At 39.6% G+C, this 15,119-nt stretch overlaps 1 protein-coding gene across 2 annotated transcripts in view; it reads left to right on the forward strand.

The window, feature by feature from the left end:
• Positions 1-15,119, forward strand: part of LOC126278356 (THO complex subunit 5 homolog) — a 155,945-nt gene that overhangs the window by 65,578 nt on the left and 75,248 nt on the right. For both annotated transcript variants that reach the window (XM_049978411.1, XM_049978412.1), the window contains exons 8-9: positions 3,803-3,908; positions 11,281-11,497. In XM_049978411.1, the coding sequence (XP_049834368.1) occupies positions 3,803-3,908; positions 11,281-11,497 (323 nt within the window). The remainder of the gene's footprint in view (positions 1-3,802; positions 3,909-11,280; positions 11,498-15,119) is intronic.

Raw genomic sequence — 15,119 nt, forward strand, 5'->3', positions numbered from 1 at the left:
GGTGGGAATTTAAGGAGATGGGACCTGGATAAACTGACTAAACCAGCGGTTGTACAGAGTTTCAGGGAGAGCATAAGGGAACAATTGACAGGAATGGGGGAAAGGAATACAGTAGAAGAAGAATGGGTAGCTACATCTACATCCATACTCCGCAAGCCACGTGACGGTGTGTGCAGAGGGTACCTTCAGTACCTCTATCAGTTCTCCCTTCTATTCCAGTCTCATATTGTTTGTGGCAAGAAGGATTGTCGGTATGCTTCTGTGTGGGCTCTAATCTCTTTGATTTTATCCTTATGGTCTCTTCGCGAGATATACGTATTAGGGAGCAATATACTGCTTGGCTCTTCGGTGAAGGTATGTTCTCGAAACTTTAACAAAAGCCCGTACCGAGCTACTGAACGTCTCCTGCAGAGTCTTCCACTGGAGTTTATCTATCATCTCCCTAACGCTTTCACGATTACTAAATGATCCTGTAACGAAGCACGCTGTTCTCTGTTGGATCTTCTCTCTCTCTTCTATCAATCATATCTGGTACGGATCCCACATTGCTGAGCAGTATTCAAGAAGTGGGCGAACAAGCGTACTGTAACCTACTTCCTTTGTTTTCGGATTGCATTTCCTTAGGATTCTTCCAATGAATCTCAGTCTGGCATTTGCTTTACCAACGATCAACTTTATATCATCATTCCATTTTAAATCACTCCTACCCCGCTTTTAGTGTGAGGGCACCACAGTTGAACACGTGGTCCCAGCGTCCAATAGCGGCACCTCCGGTAGCGTACTTAAGCACCGGCCTGTCAGTCAGCCAGTCAGTCAGTATAATCTCGCTTACGTTGGTTTACACCTCGCTTTGCACTAGACTGCTTACTTCCTGGATCGTGTACGAGTGGACGTGTTTGTTTCCTTGTGACTCTGTTGTTTGGTCTTATTGTATTTGTTCTGTCCTTCGTTGGTCGTGCCCGTCCTCTTCTGTTGTGTTGTTCGCAGGCCTCTTCGTGGGTCCCGCCGTGCTTTCCGTCATTGCTACCCCACAAACGTCCTGGTCGTAGTTACAACAGGCGAAATACCCTCAGACTTCAAGAAGAATATAATAATTCCAATCCCAAAGAAAGCAGGTGTTGACAGATGTGAAAATTACCGAACAATCAGTTTAATAAGTAACAGCTGCAAAATAATAACGCAAATTCTTTACAGACTAATGGAAAAACTGGTAGAAGCTGACCTCGGGGAAGATCAGTTTGGATTCCGTAGAAATGTTGGAACACGTGAGTCAATACTGACCTTGCGACTTATCTTTGAAGAAAGATTAAGGAAAGGCAAACCTACATTTCTAGCATTTGTAGACTTAGAGAAAGCTTTTGACAATGTTGACTGGAATACTCTCTTTCAAATTCTAAAGGTGGCAGGGGTAAAATACAGAGAGCGAAAGACTATTTACAATTTGTACAGAAACCAGATGGCAGTTATAAGAGTTGAGAGGCATGAAAGGGAAGCAGTGAGGGAAGGGAGTGAGACAGGATTGTAGTGTCTCCCTGATGTTATTCCATCTGTATATTGAGCAAGCACTGAAGGACACAAAAGAAAAATTCAGAGTAGGAATTAAAATCCATGGAGAATAAAGAAAAACTTTGAGGTTTGCCGATGACATTGTAATTCTGTCAGAGACAGGAAAGGACTTGGAAGAGCAGTCGGAATGGATAGTGTCTTGAAAGGGGTATATAAGATGAACATCAACAAAAGCAAAACGAGGATAATGGAATGTAGTCAAATTAATTTGGGTGATGCTGAGAGAATTAGATTAGGAAATGAGACACTTAAAGTAGTAAAGGAGTTTTGCTATTTGGGGAGCAAAATAACTGATGATGGTCGAAGTAGAGAGGATATAAAATGTAGGACAATGGCAAGGAAAGCATTTCTGAAGAAGAGAAATTTGTTAACATCAAGCATAGATATAAGTGTCAGGTAGTCGTTTCTGAAAGTATTTGTATGGAAGTGAAACATGGGCGATAAATAGTTTGGACTAGAAGAGAATACAAGCTTTCAAAATGTGATGCTTCAGAAGAATACTGAAGATTAGATGGGTAGGTCACGTAACTAATGAGAAGGTATTGAATAAAATTGGGGAGAAGAGGATTTTGTGGCACAACTTGACAAGAAGAAGGAATCGGTTGGTAGGACATGTTCTGAGACATCAAGGGATCACCAATTTAGTATTGGAGAGCAGCGTGGAGGGTAAAAATCGTAGAGGGAGACCAAGAAATGAATACACTAAACAGATTCAGAAGGATGTAGGTTGCAGTAAGTACTGGGAGATGAAGAAGCTTGCACAGGATATAGTAGCATGAAGAGCTGCATCAAACCAGTCTCAGGACAGAAGACCACAACAACAACAACAACAACAGACTTCAGACATCATAATGGGCCTGTTGCCTAAGTTCATGTATTATCCAGTTGATCGCCTTCACAACTAACAAAACAGGAGTAAAAGATGATGGCAGGAGACAGTATGGCAAGGAGCACCCCACTATGTAGTGCCGATAACCACTGCAGTCATGATTTGATGATCAGAACCAGTCACATGATTCATAAATTTACAAAAAAAACTTTTTATTTTAATTTCTTGTGTAATAAATACACCAAAAGTCCACTTATTTATGACTAGGAAATTCTACTTGTCAAATGGTAATATAAGGATATCTGTCACAATCCCCAAAATGTTGAAAGGCAACTTTCAATAAAAATCCTGTACCATAACAGCAGCCTGCGTGCAGGATCACAGCTGTCCTCCTTCAGGAATGGAGTTAGCGAAGCTGCACAATAGTACTAAAATGTCACTCGAACTGGCCATGCCAGATGCAGTAGGTTGTAAGCTGGTAATTAGTTCTGAAAAAAAAAAAGAAGCCTGTGCATGAAGAAAAATTTCTTGTTCTATAGTATAAATGTTAACACTTGTCCATTGTATCTGTAATAAGTCTAAACACATTTAACATTATAATTCCTGAGCATTATTTTCTGTAACTATGATTTTTATCTTTTTAGATGAGTTAAGGGTTCCATTTTGTGCACAATATGTAGATGACACCTAGTTTTGTTCTCTGTCTGAGGTGGTCCAAACAATGGTCTTACTGTGCCTACTGCCGTGTCCAGTCTGGGACCAGACTGAGCAGTATTGTTGTGTTGTGTCATCGTTTGTAGATCAATTAAGAGAATGAGTCTGACAAAGAAAAATTACAGGTCACTTACCTTACTTATTCTGGCACCATCTGTGGAGAGACAGGGTGGATGAAATTTGGTGTGGGTGTGGGGGGGGGGGGGGGGCACAAGCTGCATTGAACAAAACTAGATCTGCTGTATAGTGGATATTATATTACATATTACATTCCACATAAATGTGCAGCAGACACACAGCAGTAGAAGAGAGATGTCAAGGACATCAGCAAAGTTTCAGTTTAAACAAAGAATAGGGTCTAGTAACCAGTTTATTACACTCTTGTTAATAATCTCATCTGTCAGCACCAGATGACATCAGAGAAGGTGAGCTCGGGATTAGTGGCACGGACATGGCAAAATATATGCGCATTAAAAGGGATCATGTGAGATGGGAATCTATCTCAATTATTAATAGTGGCGCAGTACTGGTAGTACTTCTCAGTCCGGGTGGCATTCGCAGTATATTTGCTGCTCATGACTGGGTCAGCCATCGAAATAGTGTGCACTACGTGGAACTGTCAACTTGTCTAGAAACCTGAAAATGTATAAATAAACTTAACACTTTAATAATCTATGCATTTCACTTTTTTAGATGGAAACAGCCTGTCGTTAAACTTCAGTTATTTGGTGAACTTGCATGTTGTTACAGTAAAACCCCAAGTTAATCTTTCACATGCCATTCATGGAATATGTGCAGGGTAAGTTTAATGAACTATTTATTCTAGTTGATGGTAATTCTTGTTTTGTCTTTTCAACTATTTTACCTTTATAACCAATATAATTATTTATCCAGTGCATACTGTGCAGTGAATCCTTGTTACTCCCCTATTTATTGAAGTATTACCATGCTGTAATTATCATCATCATCAGCAGCAGCAACAATAACAACAGTTTCCTGACATTGGCCAGGTCAGCTTTGCACATAAGCATTCCTTTCTCAAAATTGTTGTGGCGTTCATGGTCAAGTGTTTCCATTGCCTGTTGGTTTCTGTCTTGGGTTCTTCGGCCTACAGTTTTTTTGACATTTTGCCAGCGCAAGCAGATGGTGTTGTCAAAGCTTCACCCTTCATTGCTGGTGGCGACATTGGAGGGTTTTTCTCTGGTCATTACAGCTGTGGTTCTCCCCGTGCTACCTCCAACGGTTGTTCACTGCAGCATATAAATCCAGGATCCACTCACCTTAAGGCTTTCCTCTTCCTTCTTGAAAATTTTGACATGTTTGTAATTTTCTATGGAATAAGTGGGTAATGTTGCTGTTATCCACCACAAGAATCTCTGTGTTGGTAAAGTTCATTATGTGATTGTTCTTACCCAGTGCATACGCTGCCATATGTGAAGAAATCAGCCATGGTGGAGTAAAATGCTGGGTGAGACCAAACATGTAATAAAATTCTCCAACACACAGGTTCTTGCAGTGGAGAAGAACTACCACACTAGCTTGTTCAGGGAAACCATAGAAATTCAGATACAACACTCTACAGCCACATCTATCCTGTAATTCACAGACTGTTTCTGTACTGTTCCACTATCAAACAGTGCATGGTAAAAACAAACACTTAAACATTTCTGTGCAAGTTCTGGATTTTTCTTATTTTATTATGATGATAATTTGGCATCAACAAAATATTTTCACATTCAGAGGAGAAAGTTGGTTTTGAAAAGATCTCTCATAACGGAAAATGCCTTTTTTTTTTCTCAATGATTGAAACACCAACTAATGTACAGTATCATATCCGTAACACTTTCTTCCCCATTTTGTGATAATTCAAAACAAGCTACTCTTCTTTGTACATTTTTGGATGTCCTTAGTCGGTCCTGTCAGGTAAGGATCCTATACTGCACTGCAGTACAAATGAAAGGACAGACAAGTGTAATGTAGGCAATCTCTTTAGTAGACATGTTACATCTTCTGAGTGCTGTCCCAATAAAACAAAGTCTCAGTTCAGCTTCCCCCAACAGTATGTGGTGGTTGGTCGAATTTAGCTTCTCCATAACTGTAATCCCTAGATATTTAGTTGAATTAACAGCCTTTTGATCTGTGTGAATTATCATGTAACTGAAGTTTCACAGATTTCTTTTAGTACCCTTGTGAATGACCTCACACTTTTCATTATTTAGAGTTATTTGCCACTTTATCGCCATACAGATGTTTTATTTGAATCTTTTCCAGTTGGTTTTGGTCTTATGATGACTTTATGCAATGGTAAATGGCAGTATCATCTGCAAAAAATCTAAGATGGCCGCTCAGATTGTCTTCTAAATTGTTTATGTAGATTAGGAAGAGCAGAGGGCATCTACCACTTGGGGAACGCCAGACATCACTTCTAGTTTACATAATTACTCTCTGTCAATTGCTATGAAGTGTGATCTTTCTGATAGGAAAACACAAATTCAGTCATACAAAGCATTCAGTTCGATTAGAAGTCGCTTGTAAGGAATGGTATCAAATGCCTTCTGAAAATCTATAAGTATGGAATCAGTTTGACATTATGTGTCAGTAGCACCCATTACTTTGTGTGAATAAAGAACTTGTTGTGTTTCACGAGAATAATATTTTCTGCTGGCTCTGTGTCAGTAGGGCATTTTCTTTGAGGTAATTCATAATTTTCAGACATAGTATGTGTTCAGATCCTACTGCAAATTGACATCAGTGACTTGTCTGTATTTCAACATGTTACTCTTCTTTCCTTTCTTGAGTTTTGTGTGACCTGTCCAACTGTCTTGTCTTTAAATATGGATATTTCTGCATATGATTGGTTGTATATGACTGCTAAGTATGGATCAGTAGTTTCAATTTAAAAAAAAAAGAGGAAAGCCTCAAGACAAGGTGAATAAATCCTGGATTCCATGCTGCAGTGAGTGACTGTTACTGGTAGAAAGGAGAGCGTCACAGCGGCGACATCCACACAAACACTTCAGACATTCATGCAACAGGTAACGCATACTCTTCAGCCATGAGCCTGTCTCTAGTCTACCATCAGCAGTGGAGGAAGATGCTTTGACGGTGTGAGCTACTCATGCTGGAGAAACAGCAGGAAAATTGTCAAGTGAACATCAATTGAAGCAGCCAAAACATAAGCCAACACCCAATATGCCAGCAAGTGGCAATGAAAACCTCAACATCTTTGTACTATGCCTATACGGGGAAGAGATTTCAAGATTGTGCCAAAGTCTTGACCAAAGATGGAAGAAGGAAGTCTGTTTGCTGTCCTGTCTCGCCTTTGTATTGTGGTGCTGAAATGGAGGGATGAAGGGACCACAACAAAGTTCCTGAACTGTAAGCACCTAATCACTACTGCCAGACACATTGTATTTATGACTGAATGGGATGAGATGTTCATCCTGAATGAATTCATGCAACATGGATAGACTTCGCAAGACTGATGGCCAATTTTGGACATTTGCTATCAACTAAGTGGTAGCATGCAGCAAGATAGACAGCATCACTCATAGGAGCATGAAACATGAACTCAACCATTGCACTGAGCGACAGAAGAGAAAATTTGCATGATACAGAAAGCAGGTTGACAAGCTGATTCCTGACATATAATGCACTCTGATCAATCTCAGTGAACAACCGTTGACCTCAGAGGACTAGGCTGTCCTTCAAAACAGAGAGAATTTCGCTATCAGCCCCAGAACTTTGTCTATGAAGGATATCATTGCTGACACCAAAGTGGCCAGCTAACCCTTCTTTGTGAAAAGACTGAGGAAATGTGAATTCAACCCATGAGGATACTGCACAAGTGAGACCACCAGCTTGCAAACAAAAAAAAGTGTGACAAGCTGTGAAGAGCCTTAATGCTAACCAAAGTATGTTTCCATTGCCTGCCAACAGGGGAACTGTGACCATTGTAAATGAAGATCAAAGATTATAAGCAGAAAATTCAGGACCTATTAAATCCGAAGACATACTGAAAGCTAAACGCAGATCTGAGGCAGCATATCATACTCAATACACATTGGTTGATCAAGGGATCTTCTCTCTCAACAGACAAACTGAAGAACCTTCCAATATAAGCCTTTTCACTTCAGCTGTGTGGCTTACCACTGAGACCAATCAGAAGCGCTTCTGGTTCCCCTTCTTGTAAACTGGTGAAACACTTGGCACCTCTCTTTCAGCGATGTCTAGGAAAGAAAGACACATACATAAATGATTCAGAACATTTCATAGTGAAGCTGAAGAAACTAAAACTTGGACCAAACTATATACTGATCAGTTTTGATGTTGTTTTTTTGTTTACCAAAGTGCCACACAATGATTCTTTGGAGTAGATAAGTTCCATTTTCCAGCATGACATCAACAAGTTCTTTCATACATGCCTTACTGTGAGCTGTTTTATGTAGAATGATGATTTTTGCAATACTGGAAGGTGTCACCATGGGTAATCCACTTAGTCCAATGGTGGCCAACTTTTTTTTTGGAGCATTACAAAACACAGGCACTAGACTTGGGACCTGGTAAACTTAAGGTGTGATACAGGTGTGTTAGCGACATCTTCTTTGTGTGGAACCATGACGAGGAACAGCTCAGTGAATTCCTAAGACATCTAATGTCTCCATGCCAACGTAAAATTTGCTGTGGAGGTAGAAAGGAACGCCAACAGCTACCCTTTCTAGATATACTAGGTGTGAGGAAGGGTGAGAACGTAGATGCAGTACATGTCGAAAGCCAACACATAGACAAATACCTGCACAGACGGCCAAATCGTCACCCAAGCCAGAAAAGAGGAATGATTAATAGGCAGTAGGCTCATATTGCACACAAGATGAATATGTGAGCACCAGCAACAGAGATGTAAGATGCAACACCTGGAAAGCATTCTGAGGAGCAATGGATAATTCACCAGTTGTGTAAGAACACTCAACAAAGTGTAACATCTGAAGAATTAATGTCAGTTACAGCCTTTCTGACATACATCCCCAGGGTGATGGACAGAATAGGCCCTATATTGTGGAAACATGGCATAAAGACTATTGTAAACATGGCATAAATACTATTGTCAGACTGATCAAAAAGATCAGACAATGTCTCGTATAGACCAAAGATGAAAGGGGTCCATTTGCAGTATTGGGAGTATACTGCATATCAAGTATGTGTGAACAAGTCTGCACTGGAATGACTGGATGATCTGCCAATGTGAGGATCACAGAATATAAGTGGGTTGCATGTTGGGGCAGCTAGAGGAATTGGCTGTGCAGAGCACTGACCACATAATAAAATTCACTGGCACTGATGTTCTCACTGCTGAGAAGAGCTACCATGGGCACTTGTTAAGGGAAGCTATAGCAATTCCAGAAATGATAATAGTTTCACCAAGAAATAGGAATGCCTCAAAGTGAATGCATTCTGGATTCCTGTGCTGCAGTACACGGCCATTACAGCTAGCAAAGGGAGAACCACAATGGCAACAACCAGGGAAAAGTTCACAGATGTTGGCACAAAACGTATCTATAATCTGCAGCTGTGAGCTTGACTTCAGGCTGCCACCAGCAGTGGAGGGTGAAGCTTTGACAGTGCCAGCCACTTGTGCTGGTGAATCATAGAAAACATTGTGAAACAATCAGTGACCAAAGAATTCGATACAGAAGCCAACAGTCAATATGCCTCCCTTTGTCCTTTATCACCCGTAACCCCCCACCACTGTTCTAACACCCTCTCCTTTTCCTTAAAAATTCACCTCCTCTTCTTCCATCTAAATATCCCTTTGTATCCCTCTTAGTCTTGTCTTGGAGCTTCAGTTCGTGCATCCTCCTGGGTGTTCTATCACACCTCATTCATTCCCTTTACATGTCCTTATCACCTATGCCGTCGCCACACGGGATGAGTTAGCTAATGTTGATGTGGTGCTCAACAAGGTTTGTAACATCACTTCCTGCTGCTTCTCATTGAGAAGCCATTTTGTCATATGAAACACAAAATAAGTTCTGCACTATTTCAGCAATGTGCCACATAAAGTAGAACCTGTAGGAAGCAAGAACGCTCCCTATGTCACAAGCAGAAAGCAAGATGCCATACTGTACTTGTCATGTTCAGCGGAAGCCCATATTCAATGGGTTTTATATTATACGTTACACCCTATAAATAATATATGCTGTTTCTAAGCACCAGCACATTGAATGTCTTGAGACAATTTGTTATTAGTACAAGTTGTTGTTATAAAATCACTGGAAAAGTCGTATTGGTGGTTAAAGAATTTTTGCATTTTGTTATGTTTACGATGTAGCTCGTGTGTAATGAGAGTAAGCCAATTTAAAGTAATGACCTATTTAAGATTCATGAAAACATGTTATTCTTATTGTGATTTATTAACCCTTTAACTGCTCTGGACGTGTGAATGCGCACACATTTGTACCTGTCCCTGTTTGCTCTGAATGTGTTCGCACGCCATCAGTCCTTCTACCTGGTACTCTGAACGTGTCTACTGGTGGCATGTGTAAACACGTTCATAGTACACTGGGACACGTACAAAGGTGCACACATTAACACATCCTGAGCAATTAAAGGGTTAAGAATCAATAACATTTTGCAGAATAAATCACAAAAGAAGAAGATTTGGGAGGTGCATGACAATTTAGCACAGGTGGTTGAGCAACTGCATCACAGAACCACCAGTAGATCGGACAAAGGTTCACATCCCGTCATATGTAACTTCTTCTTCTTCTTCTTCTTCTTCTTCTTCTTCTTCCACCTTCGCATTTTCCAGAAGGTTCTGGGAGTTTCATATGAAATTAAAAGAAATAATTTCTGTAATATTTGGTGGTATGTAAATATGAGTGCGCTCTGTGTCAGAAGTGAGTCTGTCTGATTTGGTGAACTTTTGTAAGCTGACATCTATGTGGACATGTATTTTCCATTTTTTGTCTTATTATAAGTTCACAGTTATAATTTTTTTGTTTATGTTCACCAAAGAGAGAACAACATTGCTAGCATACAGCCAGGAAAGGAAATGTCCATTTTAATAGAGCTAAGGTAGGAACTCCATGTGCATCCATTTTTGTGAACAAACTTTGTGGTTTGTTAGCCAAATAAATCCTCCAACCTCCAACTAATGGAGAGCGCAAAATCACACCAATCAGCTCGTACCATGTGCCGACGGTGCTGTGTCTCATGATGTGAGATATCTCATGTGTGTGCACGTCAACATAAGCTGCCTCGTCCCTTGTACTGACAGTTTTAGGCTGTGCTGATTCTATCGGCTCCTGTAAGAGTACTCCTTTACAATCTTCCTTATCTTTCACTTCTTATTCTGTCCATCCTTGTTACTCTCACTCTGCTTCAGTGAAAGTAAGTTGCTCAGTCACATGGTATATCAGGTAGTTGTTTTTGCATACAATGTGCCCCTTCCACACACACACACACACACACACACACACACACACACACACACACACACACACACTCACACTCACACTCACACTCACACTCACTCTCACTCACTCACTCACTCAGTCACCACCACCACCACCACCACCACCACCACCACACATCAAAGACATCTGTCAGTCACAAAGTTATAAAATTATTATTATTTTTTCCCTTGCTGTAGTTAGCAAGATTTTTTAATGTTTGTCATTTATCGCAGAATCATTTAATGTTATAATTTTGTCAGCAGATGTATCACATAATCTGTGCAAAAGTGAATGTGGATAAAGATGTTTGGGATTGGATCTTTGTTGATCATAATCTTTTCAGGCACTCGACGTGACTTTTACTGCTGTCGTGCATGTTTGAAAATCGTACTTTAGATGCTGATATGACTGTATAGGTGAACCAGATCTCAAGTTTGAGAAATATAAGTTCATACCACCTCTGATAAGACATATCGAAGAAAGAACTGTAGTTTTTAGACCATCTTGTTAAGTCACTTTTTCCATTGGTTTCATATATAATGTTATGTTAATTTTCATGCTGTTTGTTCTGTATACAGTATGTGTTGAACAGTAAAGAGTTTCATAACATTTCAATATTTAAATAAAATACACAAACTGCCATAATATGAAATATGAATCTGCCATAATTTGACTTATGTATATACTTCTTAAATTTGTTTGTTTTGACATTTTCAGTGATCTGATTGCACCTCAGAACATTTTGTCTTCACTTTTCCCAAGTGATTTGGGACTGGACAGCCCAAATGTTGCAAATTTGTATCAGCTACAACATATGGGACTTGATGGGTTTGGGAGCTATATTTCTGAACTTGGCATTCCTTATATATGGGCTCAAAACATTGCTGGCTTGGATTTCACAGGTTCTAAATCACATGAAATCATGGAAGCACAGGTATAAAGATGTAAAATCATTGATAAAATATCTTTTTGCATGCATTTAGTAGACATAAAAATAGAGGAAAAGGTTTTGTTTTTGTAGTTAGAAGATACCATGTGTATATTGTCACTTGCTTAATGTGAATATAAAAATTTGTAAGCAATAAAGAATGACTGCTTTCAATAATTTCAGGAATGTATTTCAATCATGTACAAATTTGTATAGTCTTTGAAATTTTTGCCAGTATATTGTTAACTGAAAATAAAAGCAGGTGTTGTTAATTATTCTGTGTAGTAAAAAATAATGATGCTACAATTTCAGATTAACAAGTTCACCATTAGATGGCTGTTCATATTTGTCTTTATGTCATTTAGATACAGCTAGACTCCATGTTTACACTTTTCAAGGGACTTAAAAAAATTGTGTAGCTTAGGGGAAATCCGTCAGTCTGTTTGGTGTAACTTAGGGGAAATCCGCCAGTCTGTTTGTCTGTCCAACTATTAAAAATCCTTTTTCTCAGGTACAGGTAGGTGTATCAAGTTGAAATTTGTCGCTAAGGTATGTGGTCCTTTGGTGGTGTAAAAAATAGAAGCTTTTAAGTCAATGCAATCAAAAGATACTGCCATTTACATCATATATTTTGATACTTGCAAATTCACACATGAAAACCTATAGGGTACTTCCCATTGACCAATAATCATGACATTTGGCGAGAAACAAGGTGTAACAGTACAAGTAAAGAAAAAAATGTGAAAATTATTAATTTGCAGTCATATGAAAAAAAATATTTCTTTTGTCATTTGTTATCCAACATCAATTTGGAAATAAAAACAGTCTGTGGTTCTGCATTCAGGCTGACGGGGTCGCAACAGTAAAAGTCAAACATCATGAAATAATTACTTTATTGCTCATATGATGCATATTGGAATTTATCCATCATCAGGTATCCAGGAGTGATTACTGCGTGTAGATATGGAGTTTCAAGTTGTAAGTGAAACAAATATTCTTAGTCTAGCCTCTGAATGTTTGTATCACATACAACTTGAAATGCCATATCTACATGCAGTTATCACTCCTGGATATCTAATTATGAATAAAATAATATTATGAAAAGGATAGTCGCTATTCGCCACATAGTGGAGAGGCTGAGTCACAGATAGGAACATCAGAAAGACTGTCGGAAAGTGAGTTTTCGGGCAACAAGGCCTTCATTGAAAATAGACAACATACACATGCATGTGACCACAGTCTCTGGCAGCGGAAGCGAGACTGCAAGCAGCAGCACATGATGGGAGACACACTCAGGTGGCGGGGTAAGGAGGAGGCTAGGTTGGGAAGGGGAGGAATAGCAGGATAGGTGTGGGTGACGCAAAAATGCTGCTTGTGAGAACATACTGGGACAAGATGAAGAGGGAGTAGGGCAGCTAGGTGCAGTCTGGTGGTTAGACAGAGAATGAAGGGGGAGAGGGAGTTGCAGGAAAGGAGAGAAGTAAAAAGACGGAGAGTGCATTGGTGGAATAGAGGGCTGTGTAGTGCTGGAATGGGAACAGGATACTACAAAGTCTTTTTTTACAACCTTCCACCCCTTCCTTCCCCCCTCCCCCTGCCTAGCCTCCTGACTGCACCTAGCTGCCCTACCCTCTCTCCACCTCACCCTTGTGTGCCACCACAAGCAGCACTGTATCATTCCCCGCCCTTACCCTCCTGCTATCCCTTTTCCTCTTTGCCCCAGCCTCCTCCTTACCCCCACCACCTGATTGCCTCTCCCATCACGTGCTGCTGCTGCTCGCTGTCTGGCTTCCGCAGCCAGAGGTTGTGGTCACATGTGTGTGTGTGTGTGTGTGTGTGTGTGTGTCGTGTATTTTCGACAAAGGTCTTGTTGACTGAAAGCTCACTTTCCGAAAGTCTTTTTGTTGTGCCTATTTGCAACCCAGCACCTCCACTATGTGGTGAGTAGCAACTATCCTTTTCATAATATTGTTATATTCCATCCTCAATTTTCCATTGTTTGATGATGAATAAATTCTGAAAATGCATCATACGAGCAATAAAGTCATTCCTTGCCTGATGTCTGATTTTACCACTGCAATCCAGTCAGCCTGAATGGAAAGCTTCTGGTTATTATAATCATGGTTGCATGACTCCTGCATGACTTTATGTCGTGTTTATATTGTTGTAATTAGAACTTTCCCAAAAGCTTTGGAATCTTTGGGACCAATCTCTTGCCAGTATCGATTTGATAACAGGCTAAAATGGTTGAGATTCTCTGTTCCCAGAATAGCTGAACAGTCTACATACATAGTTAAGTGTGAATTTTACTCATACTTCCCCATTTCTTTTTTTTAAAAAAGAATAGTATGCTAAATGTGAGATACCAGATGCCAACAGACAACATTGACTGATTACGTAAGATAGCAGACTCATTGAGAGAATAGGCTATATTCCTGTGTGAAAAATATGATTCTGTTAGATGTTGTTTTGAATTATTATAACATTCAGATAGCATTTTTGGTCAATATTCTCATAAAATAACTGTTATTTTTATTTAGTTAAAGCTTAATAATCATTAAATTTCAAGTTTTGATCATGTTCAAAATTTCTCTGTTATTAGATGAAGCTTTGGTGGTATCACAGGCTAGGAGTAAGATGAAGCTGTATGTGTGTTATAAAAGTGTTAGCTGAAGTTACTAGTGTTTTTCAGTACTTTTTCTGCAAAAAGTTTCATTGATTAGTGATGGAAAACTTTTAAGTAAAATGGAAAGGAAATTTGTGAAGGCTGATAGTGGAAACCTTCTGAAAGTTGATGCATTTGTGGCCTCTTCATTCTTAAAAACCAACCCAGACTTTTACGTCCCAGAAATAAGAAATGTGAAAACTACATTGCATGGCAATAGGGATGGAAGTATTGTGACACTGCAGAATTATTGTGAAATTGAGGGAGTCTGAAATAATCAGTGTGGTAAGAGAGAGAAGTGTTGGGAATAAAAAGTTTAGAGGTACCCAAACGCATGACTATAGATAATTGGTTCAGAGGATTTAGGTTGTCGTTAACGTAGAGATGAAAGTCTTGCACAGATAAACTACTATTGAGAGCTGCTTCAAGCCAGCCTTTGGACTGAAGAACACAATAAAAACTACTGAATGTTGTTAACTGTTGTGATAGGCTTTTTTGTTTAATTGGTTTTTATAACCTCCTTGAGCTTACAAACTTCCCAATTTTTGTTCTTCCACTCACATTCTGTTCAGTAAGAAGGTGTGTAATCATAGGCACATGCCAGAACAATTAAGGCACTTGATTCTCATTGAGGAACAGAATTTATTTCCCAGCTACCTATCTCGGTTTAGCTTCTTCATAATTTCCTACATCCAGCTCAGGTGAGTGCCTACATGGACTGCTTCCCTTAACCTCCCCCACTCGAGTTAGTGCTTTATCCCAGCTGATGTCTTTGTTTTCCCTTCTACCTTGATCTGACAAAAAGAAATATGCAACTCATTAGGAGTGTTGCACTTTCTAATTCTGTGAATACAGCACTACATCCTCAATGTCAACAACTGTTTGTAAGCCATCTAGAACAAGGGTCCTCAGTATTCTATATGGGCATCACAGAGGCAACATATATTGTTTCCGTTAGATCCC

The sequence above is a fragment of the Schistocerca gregaria genome, chromosome 6, assembly GCF_023897955.1.
Source record: "Schistocerca gregaria isolate iqSchGreg1 chromosome 6, iqSchGreg1.2, whole genome shotgun sequence".
NCBI lineage: Eukaryota > Metazoa > Arthropoda > Insecta > Orthoptera > Acrididae > Schistocerca > Schistocerca gregaria.